The 10,417-nt window shown below is 47.7% G+C and overlaps 1 protein-coding gene across 3 annotated transcripts; it reads right to left on the reverse strand.

The window, feature by feature from the left end:
• Positions 1-676: 676 nt before the first annotated feature.
• On the reverse strand, positions 677-10,151 carry LOC119109496 (rhodanese domain-containing protein CG4456). Of its 3 annotated transcripts, none has more exons than XM_037233124.1 (2): positions 10,111-10,151; positions 677-2,634 (listed from the first exon to the last, which is right to left on the reverse strand). In XM_037233124.1, exon 2 carries the CDS (start codon positions 2,613-2,615, stop codon positions 2,232-2,234), a length of 384 nt encoding a protein of 127 aa, XP_037089019.1. In that variant the 5' UTR covers positions 2,616-2,634; positions 10,111-10,151; the 3' UTR covers positions 677-2,231. The 3 variants fall into 3 exon arrangements, with proteins under 3 accessions (XP_037089019.1, XP_037089018.1, XP_037089020.1); XM_037233123.1 differs by having other exon boundaries at positions 10,032-10,120; XM_037233125.1 differs by lacking the exon at positions 10,111-10,151 and adding an exon at positions 10,036-10,093.
• Positions 10,152-10,417: the final 266 nt, after the last annotated feature.

The following is a 10,417-nucleotide window of genomic DNA, read 5'->3' on the forward strand; positions in this document are numbered from 1 at the left end:
CGAACAACAGTCAATGCCGGGCGAGGACGAGATGACAACGCAAACTTCTACGATGGCGGCCGAGATCTGAAGCCCTGTGCCGATACGGCATCGGCGCGCCTGCAGGCAGATGGCTTCAAATCATAGAGGCACGATACTTAAGGGAGCGTTTCGTCAGTTCGGTTCTAATCTTTGCATATGAAACGTTGCTCTCGCTCACTTCTCGTCCGAGTCTGAGGAGCCTCTGAGGTTACTTCGAAAAGGATTTCAGCGGGGGGGAACGGTAGATGTCGAAGCTCATGACGTTCAATTATTGACTAGTCTTCGGAACATTTCAGTTGTTGCTATTGGCAACAAGGAATTTTTGGTTTAAAACTACGCCATTTGTACTTAGCCCAGGTGCTTGACTACCCCGGGCTTTAAGACAAATCCTTCCGATCCGTGACTGTAGCATCCACTTCCGACGCATGGCCGCTCGTCTCCGAACTACATGGAATTTCATTAGGTAACGTACCCAAGTCAGAACAAGGCACTGGAACGCAACACTTTTGTATTGTTTTCCTAAGCGCCTCAAAGATTTCTTTACGTTTGAAAGAAACATGCGCCAGAACATATACCGATCTTAACATGCGCCCGATCCAACACCCGGAATTCCCACGCGGCGATCTCACTCACCAGTAGTTCACGATACCACCACCAGATGTCAAGCGTTTTATTTAGCAGGCAGACGCACATGCGGTTACAAAACCTGACTCCGCGTGATCTAACTAAAGACAGCGCACGCATGGGGCTTCTCTGGATAACCGCACAGCACTTCGCAAAAATGGGTATCGAAGCGCTGTTATTGTTCCTTTTGTACCTATAATCCTGTCTCCTATAAAAGTCAACACGCAATACACCCAGCACACGACACAGCTTCAGTTTATCCGGCACACCACAGCTTCAGTTTATCCGGCACACCACAGCTTCAGTTTCCAGTATATAGTATAGGATTTAAATAGTACGTCACCTTGTTTAAAAATAGGATCATCACAACATCACAAAGAACATTCGTGCCGGATCCCACATAGACAACGAACTCCTTGGTCTCTTAATATTGGGTTCAGGAATGCGTTCCAACGCATGAACACATGCTAGTAGCAAGTACCTATCTTTCACGGTTCGCAGCAAATGCGATGACCTCTTAGCCAAATATCGCCAAACACTAGTACGTACAAGCATATTAGGATTACATTCTACCAAACCACGGCTGCCACGTTTATAGCAAAACCATCGAGGGTAAGGCCGCGTAAAACCGGGTTTATCATAAACATAAATTCAACCGTAATAGGCATGTAAATGAAGGTACACAGAGGAAACACCCCTCCTGTATCTTGGTGGAAGGACACAAAACTACCTAATCAAATAAGTTTTAAATAATATCTGTAGTGGAAACCATAACCAACCACTACCATCACCCGCTACAAAATTATATCACATGTATCAAACGTCACACAAAAAATCGACCTAAAAAATCATCAATTTTAAGCCCTGTTCTACACCCCACAGCCACCGAGTCAATCGCAAGCATTCTAATACGGACTACCATATCCACGTAAGATTAGCTGTAATTAACCGCCGATGTGCACCAAAACACAACACACACTCAAAGCGCGGTGTGAATAAACATTAGTCATCAGTAGAACTATCCAAGCATTAACTTCTCAACGTAAAGCGCACAGGAAATGGGCGGAAACGAGTTAGCATTATCGCACAAAAATAGCAAAGCTGCGTTATTATCACCGTTAACGTCATCAAGGTTGCTACAAGTCATCGCAGGTGGTCACTCGTATTAGTAATTCCAACTCATAAAATAAACTGTAATTAACGCCTGATGTACACTAAAAAGCAACACACAAAATACACGTTAATAAACCACATGTAAGCGGTGAAGATTACCCAAACCGTTATTTTCTCGCCATAAAACCCAATGGCAATGGGTTAAAACAAGTTAGCATTAACTAGCCAGCATGAGCATGATTAACATGTTCGCAAAGAAATGGTGAAGCTTCGTAATTTTCTCCGTTAATCGCTTAATCTGCCTACAGTGACGACACACACACATTCGTTACTTTTATATACCCTCAATACTCCTCATTTGTGAATAACTCGACGCCGTCATCCGCGTACTTCGTTACACTTCGAAGCCTACCCTGGTAAGCGTTAGTGGCTGATCCCAGAAATTCCCCGGCCTCCAGCTTTACAGTCCGTAGTCACATCTTGCACACCTGGCCTCCGTGCTCCTGCCAGTCGAGGAAGGAGCCCAGGTAGAGCTTCAGATTGGTGTAGCCGTGCTTGGTGAACACCGGTACGGACAGCTTCACGCGGCGCCCGGAGCGGCAGGTGATGGTCAGCTGGTCGGCCGGCTGCGGCTTCGCGAAGCCGTACCTGGCGTGAAACTCGGCCGGATCAAGACTGAGAGCCTCGTCCAAGTCCTGCAGCGGCAGGTTACGACTTCCAGGGATGAAGCCCGTGTCCTTCAGCTCGTCCGGCCTCCTGATGTCCAGCAGAGTCAGGCTGCCGGAGTCAGTCCCGGACGCGACGTCTGCGTACTTGACCTCATGGTCAGAGATAAACTGGTCTGCTGCCTCCGACATGGCCCGCTCCGCCGATATCCTGCAGAATCGCCAATACAAGATAGGGCGACACGTTGACACATAGCAATTTTGTTCTTTTAATACGCAGGTGGATACGTTCAGCACTATTTTTCTCGGGCATCGCTAAAGCTCATTAGGTGTTTGGCAGCACAGACGACCATATATTATACATTTTAGTTGCTTCTGCACAGGCTTGGACATTGGTCACTCACATGAAGGTAGCGCAGGCTGTCAAAAGCAGGCACCAATTTGTCGTTAAACGCGTCAAGTGCAGTCATGCCCGAAGGGAAGTTCCGGCAACACCCAATACAAAACATCACCAGTGACCGATTAGGCGATGCGAACATCTTGGGATAGTTCTTGGATTGTCTCGTTTGCCAGTGAACGATTAACCGATGCGAATATGCTGGGGTTAGTTCAAGATGACAAGCATTGACAATAATATATTTTCCATTATCAGGCGACAATTAATGGAAGACAAGCAAGATATCACAAAAACTGCATGGCTTTCCTGTTATAGAGGGGGTCGGTTGCGATCTTTGTAAATGAGTGTAAATTTTGCAGTGGATCTTTATTGGACATTTCAGTGCTTTCAGCAACACGGAAAACACCGAATCATCACATGAAGGACCATAATCAAATCACATCACAATGAGCTGAGCTTTGCATCTAATGAGCACAACCGGCGCAATCCAGAAAACAACCAAAGCTCCGATGAAAACTGGTGTGGAAACACTACAAGGGTTCCAAAGAGGAGTGCAAGGTACCTGAATAAGCTGTCAGTGTTGCGCATCTCGTCAAAATCATCAGAAAACTTTGACTTCCGGCATTTTCAGGATATCGAAATCTGATCACGGGAAAATTGTTAAATCAAAGCACAAAAAAGCACGCCAAATGCACCGCCTGTGCCGGGCATTGCGACCAGCTCTAGCCGTCCAACACAGCCGCGGCCTGGGCGGTCATCTGGTTCATTCTGCGTCAGTTTTTAGGTCAACGGGTCCAGCATCACGACGGTTTACTGGATTGCACAGGTTGTCTTGATGGGATTGGTCCTTTCAAACACGTTTTTAAATTTCGCTTTCCCTGGAACTTTCTCCACTCCATAAAAAAACTCCAAACACTTGTTCCAAAAGGTCGGTTTTTCAACCCAACAAATCTCGAGCACTGCAAATGCTGTTATTTTCGCAGTTTATCTTCAGCCATTCACCATCTAATCAAAACGCTACCGTCATGAAAACACCGTCAGGTGGTATTCACCCGCCGTTGGGCCCCTTGCAAGGCTCAAATTCTGCAGAATCATTACGGTGCTGAGAGGGAACATCTGAGGACATAGAATACGCCACAGAGCAGCACAGCGAGCGTCATCGCAGTGCAGCGAATGCCAGTGGAGTGAATCGAGCGTGAGGGTTAATAAATGGAGCATTCACCATCGACACACTCGGGCCTAGCGCTGTCACCCAGCCGGCAGTGTGTCAGCTTCCGCCTGCCCCTCCTCCACTGGAGAGGACCAGTGGTGGACGAGACTGGCGTTTACCCGCCAGGCCGGCCGTCCACACCGCGATCGCCGGCAGGACTTGCGGTCCCGCACCCGTCAGTGGGATGGTCTGCGCTTGTACCGTCCCGAACTCTCGGACGATGCCCGCGGCTGCCCGTCCTCGAACATGGAAGCCTGGGGCTGTCAGTGAGCACGGACGACCTCAGGCCACGCCCGGCTGGTGCAACTCGTCCACGTGACAGACGCGGCCTCCGGCTCAGCATCGACGTGTACCCAGAACAGCGTTCTGTCCTGTCCCAACCCCCACCCACGCACAGCTGTCCATGGACGCCAGCATGCAAAGCTCGCGATTTCTCGCCTTGCGGCAACCACCTGATCTTAGATGGAACCGTTCCGTTACACCGATACAGCGGCTACTCCCAACTGGCTACCGTTGCCCGTGTCGGTTCATCGTTGCCGACGTCCTCGTCGTCACACTCGGAGCGGACTTCCTGCTGCACTATACACCGCCCGTGCACGTGAACCAGCTCGCCTCGTGAACCGCAGATGGCGAGCCGCGCGCCTTTGCCGGAGCTCAGCCGGCAGCCTGGGTAGCACACCAAGACGTCCGCTGGCCTGCGAATCCCAGCGGTCCCGGCGACCGCAGACCCAGAGGGCCGGCACGCCGACCAGTGATACATCGCATCGCGACACACGACCCCGCCACCGGACCGCACCGGACAGCAGTGGCGTCCTCAGACCGGTAGAGCGGCGTGACGTTCGCCTCACATTTGGTCCAGAGCCAGGCGTGCGGACCAGTGGCGTCCCTGTGACCGCTTCAAGGCATTCAACGGTGACATCGGCAACGATGCTATCGTGGCCCATCGCTGTCCGATCCGAACCGATCCGATCCGGTCCGGTCGCGGCTAATGCTGGCACCTGCAGGATGGCCCATCGTGGCCCATCGCTGTCCGATCTGAACCGAACCGATCCGATCCGATCCGATCCGATCCGATCCGGTCCGGTCCGGTCCGGTCCGGTCGTGGCCAATGCTGGCACCTGCGGGATGTTGCACGACGGCGGGGATGTCGTTTTTTGTCGAAGTTGGGCCTGGTTTGGGCCTACAGATCCGAACCGATCCGATCCGGTGGGTATGCCGTTTTGTGTCAAAGTTAGGCCTGGTTTGGGCACACAGATCCGAACCGATTCGATCCGATCGGGCCGACAAAAAGAGCCGGGATGGCGCGCACAAAACAGCTATTACATCATATGCCACATGGCTTCTTGGGGCCTCCAGATACTGTTCGGCCTCAGTAACGCTGCTCAAACCTTTCAACTCAGACGATATTTGCCGCGGCCTATCCCCATGTTCCGTCTACATAGACGTCTGCGAGGCCGGCGACACCAGCGATGATCACCACAAGTGCAGGTGAGCACGCCCCGTCCTGCTCCAGCCTGGTCCCAGTCGGGCGTGCCGGACGCCCCGTAAGAGCGCCGCCCTACTCTTGACAGGACGACAGGCGTGCGCCCAGGCATGTTGGAAAACTTGACGTCTCCTGGTATGCTGCATACCAGGAGATTTTGTACTCCAGGATTGTGACTAGCTAAAATGAAATATTTTGTACTCAATCATGATGCAACAAGGACAGCTTTTGGAAAAACTCATTTTACCTCTATGTCAGGACAAAATAAAACCAGATGGTGCAACAGCTTGAGACTTGCTGCTTCCATTACGAGCCATGTATTGATATCTGCAAGAGCACAAACTTGCACCCACCAGACTAAGAAGCCCAATAGCAAGCAGCCTGTGTTGCCACCTAGGAATATGATAAACCATGCATGGAGATGTGAAAAATAAAGCGTGTGAATGTTGAATGGAATCGCCTTTTAACAATACCGGGAAATGAGAAACGAGCACCAGAATCGCACCGGTCCGTAGATAAACACAGCTCTCACTTCCTACGCCCGACGCAGACCAACTGAAACTTAAACACAGTTTAACCTACCATTGACGATGAACCGCATTAATTGCCAAGGATGCAACGAACATTCATGGAAAACCGCACGCCTAATCCCCTACCGCAGACGGCCGCCTTCCCGCGCGCCACCACTGTGCCATGGCAATGCAAATAAGAGAATCACTCGCAATTCAGCGTCGGAAACATCTCAACTATTCAGCGGCTTGCGCCCGCTTCCCAGCTCAGGTTGGAGGTTGAACACAGCAAAACTCTCCAATTGGTTTTAATGATTCGCCTCCTCGTGACTGATTTGTCAAGAGCATGAATATTCCGCTCGCGCCCATGCCTTGAACAGATTTGTAAACATTTGGAGGGAAGCTGTGCAGCGATGGGCATCACGAATTTAAGTAAGGACTTATTTGTACTCATCCAGAACCGCCATGTGATTGGATTTTTGGCCACTTCTTGGTATGCGGGGTACAAAAATGTTACAGCAGCTGTGGATTTAAAATAAGCTAAATTTGTCACCTAAGGGTGTAAAATTAAAGCTGGCAGTTCAGGCTTTACAAAAATACCCTTTTAAGTCCAAAAACCTTGCTATAAATAGCCAAAAAACTGTGCGGAGACAGCCCTCTCACTCCGACAAAAACACGACACCAGAATAACATGAGCCCATAACTTTGGCCCGGCAAATTAAGAAGGGTTAGTTAGGACAAAAGCATCCATTAATTGCAACATAAATTATCATATTTCGCAATGATATCGGTTAAAGCGCATCAAAATCCATAAATACCTTGCATTATCTGCCGGAGTCAGCGGAGTGACTGACCCCGATCCTTTTTGGCCGGCCTGCACGGGTCTGTCAGGCATTGTACTTGCGCTGGATCGGTAAATCGGTTACAGTGCTGCCTGTCTCTATTGTTCGGGTGGGACGTGCAGGGCCTCATGTGTTGACCAGAACCGGGAAGGTGGAGGGCATGAATGTTTAGCTGTTTTTAAAACCAGTTAGCTGGTGGAACATGAGTAGCGTGACCGTGGAGGAGCGTGAGTAGCGTGATCGTGGTGGAGCATGAGTAGGTGGCCGTCTATGGCATGTTCAGTTGCATTTTTTGTGTACCATTTTTGTCAGGCTGTGCGCAGCATGCCCACCCTCCATTTTGGAGGGTGTGTAAGTCCGGTGCATAGCCACCCTCCATTTTGGAGTGTATAAGCCTGATGCGTGATTATCCTCCGTTTTGGAGAGTGTATACACAGAGCCTTTCATAAATTGCACACAAGGTATATGCACATGTGTTTCATAGTACAGAGTATGAGGCTGTGTTGTTTCCGTGTATCTTGTTTAATACTGATGTTTCTTTTCATTTGAAGTGTTAGCATGAATTGCTGTAAATGAAAAGCGGCACTTTTGTTGAGTGCCACCCATTGTACTATTATCTCTCAAAGATAACCTAAATAAAGCTGTAATGACCCACAGCACTCTGATAATTTTGTACTCCACTTTAGAAAATTTGTACTCCGCTACCAGGAAAACTTTTTGGAATTTCCAACAGTGCATGTACCCCTATTCAGACACGTGCCCGAATCCCGAGGGCGGATCCAGAATTGCATGAGTAGATCCGGGATAACACGGGGCAGTGCTGAAAAAATCAATACTTCCTGGTATAATGTATACCAGGAGATTTTGTGCTCCAGGACTGTGACTGGGTAAAATGAAATATTTTGTACTCCACCAAGATGCAACAAAAACGGCTTTTGGAAAAACTCACTTTACCACTCTGTGTCAGGACAACATGAAACCAGAACATGCAACAGCTTGGGACTTGCTGCTTCCATCATGAGCCATGTGTAAGTACATTCAAGAGCACAAATTCTGCACCCACCAGGCTTAGATGCCCAATGGCAAGCAGCCTGTGCTGCCACCTAACTATACGATAAATCATGTATGGAAATGTGAAAAATAAAGTGTGAATGTTGAATAAAAACGTCTTTGAACATCGCCGAAAAATGAGAAATGCGTCACAGCAGCGCACTGGTCTGCAAATTAGCAAAACTCTCACTTCCTACGTCCCGTGCACACCACCCGAAAATTGAACATGATTTAACGTACCATTAACGACGAACCGCTTTCATTGCCAAGGATGAACGAAAGATGACAAAAAACTGCACACCCAAGCACCTACATTCGCTGTCTATGTAAACTGATTGAGAGTAGTGCCTGTCTCTATTATTCTGCTAGGACGTGCCAGACCTCATGTTTTCCAGAAGCTCGAAGGTGGAGGGGCATGAAAAGGTTTTGCGATTATTAAAGCCAGTTATCAGGCAGAGCATGAGTAGCGTGACCGTGGTGGAGTGTGAGTAGCGTGATCGTAGCGGAGCGTGAGTAGCGTGATCGTGGTGAAGCGTGAGTAGTGTGATCGTAGTGGAGCGTGAGTAGTGTGATCGTGGTGGAGCGTGAGTAGGTGGTCGTCTGTGGCACACTCATTGGCATTCTTTGTGTGCCATTTTCCGTGGTCAGCTCCAAACTTATTTCGTGAAACTGTGCACCCTCACTAGGTGGTTGTTGGTAAAATTGGTTGGTAATCTTAGGAAAATCACATAAGATGCTTACTATTTGCAGCAATACTTCAGGAGGAAAAAACTTGCCAAGATCCATGGTATGGTAAGCTTTTCACATATTGCCTGCCTATATATATGCATATGTTTCATGTCATTAAGTATGAGACTGTGTTGTTTCAGTGTGTCATGTTTGATACTGACATTTTCTTCCATTTCAAGTGCTTTTACATGGCTTGCTTTATATGAAAAGTGGACCTTCTGTTCAGCACTGCACACTGTATTGCAATATCCCAAAGATAATGAATAAAAGTGTAATGACTTACAGAGCTTGGAAAATTTTGTACTCCACTTTGAAAAATTTGTACTCTGCTACCAGGAATTCTTTTGGGAACTTCCTACACTGCCATAGGGTTCCATGTTTATGAAAACCTGAAATATTTTGGGGCTGCAGGCGCATGTCCGCCCATGCTGCATTCCGCCAGCACTGTATGCAGCTGATCTCAGTGGGGATTTTCAGCAGCCAAGTGTGTTCAATGACTGGGCCTAGTGGCATAAATAGCCCATTAGCACACCATCTCTTGAGAAATGAAAGAACAATCAATGAACCAACCCATCCCATTCAGTAACAATTTGCGGTCAGTTTGGCAGCCCCTCTGCTGGCATACAAATGTTTCAAGAAGCAATCAAGCAATAACAAATTGAAGAACATTTTTACCAAAAAACACAATTGTGTTGCCTTGAGCAGCTTGTTGCATTTTAAAGTGTACCATTAACTGTAGGTGAGTTAATGCATCATAATGAATGCTTGCCTCAATATCTTTAGGTGTGGAACATTTGCCAGCAGTCATTTGTTTTAGCAATCCCAGAGTAGGCATCCCCCTTCTGCCCTCAAGTGTCATATGCAATCAAATGTCATGGCCATGCCTGGCAAAAAATGTCTTGGTCACATTAAAAAAAATATCTGGTACTCTTCCTAGTCACAGTCAATTGCATGTGTCCATACCACACATTGTGAGTGTCATACACCATTCCAGAAAACTTCACAAAATTTGTGATAATTCACTGAGACCAGCTGTTACCAAACACACCATTATATTAAACATTCAGTACCAACAGCAATCTGCCAGCAGTATGCATTATCCCACAATCACAAATACATTTTTATTGGCTCATCCTGTTTAGCATGATTTAACCCAAATAGAACAGTATCACACCAGTTTTATCTTACGGTGGGAAATAAGGTGGACCTGACAATCGATAGCTGTACATCATTCATCCACATTTAAACAGGCATATGAATTCCCAAACATTGACTTGTTATAAAACTACACTTTACTGTACCCCAGCAATGCATTGCATGCTGCAAGTCGCTCTTGCTTTCTGACACACAAAGTTGCATTTCAGCATGCGCGACCTTATCATTCGTACCTACGTGGGCAGAAGTGCAATCACCACGGAATGACCCCTACTGCGGAATAGCACTATGGGTTTTCTTCAAGTACTTCACCTTTTTTAGAAGAAGAAAAATCTCCACCGCGAGCGTTTTACGCGCAGTGCGGCACGGGCTCAACCACCTCGCGTTAGCAGGATTGCCCGACTTTGAAATCATACAATCCAAACGACATCTTTAGCACCAAAAGTAATGAGCAGGCAATTAACATCATTCACTACGTCGTTTCGACCACTGCTACTCACAATGCTCGCGTGATTGCCTATCATCTTCAAGAAATAACCATCTGATAACATAATAATTTCGGCCACGAACAGGTCATATGATTTTTAACACCTGAACAGCCGACGATTTATAGCATGTA

The sequence above is a fragment of the Pollicipes pollicipes genome, unplaced genomic scaffold (assembly GCF_011947565.3).
Source record: "Pollicipes pollicipes isolate AB1234 unplaced genomic scaffold, Ppol_2.1 Scaffold_7231;HRSCAF=8579_pilon_pilon_pilon, whole genome shotgun sequence".
Classification (NCBI taxonomy): Eukaryota; Metazoa; Arthropoda; class Thecostraca; order Pollicipedomorpha; family Pollicipedidae; genus Pollicipes; species Pollicipes pollicipes.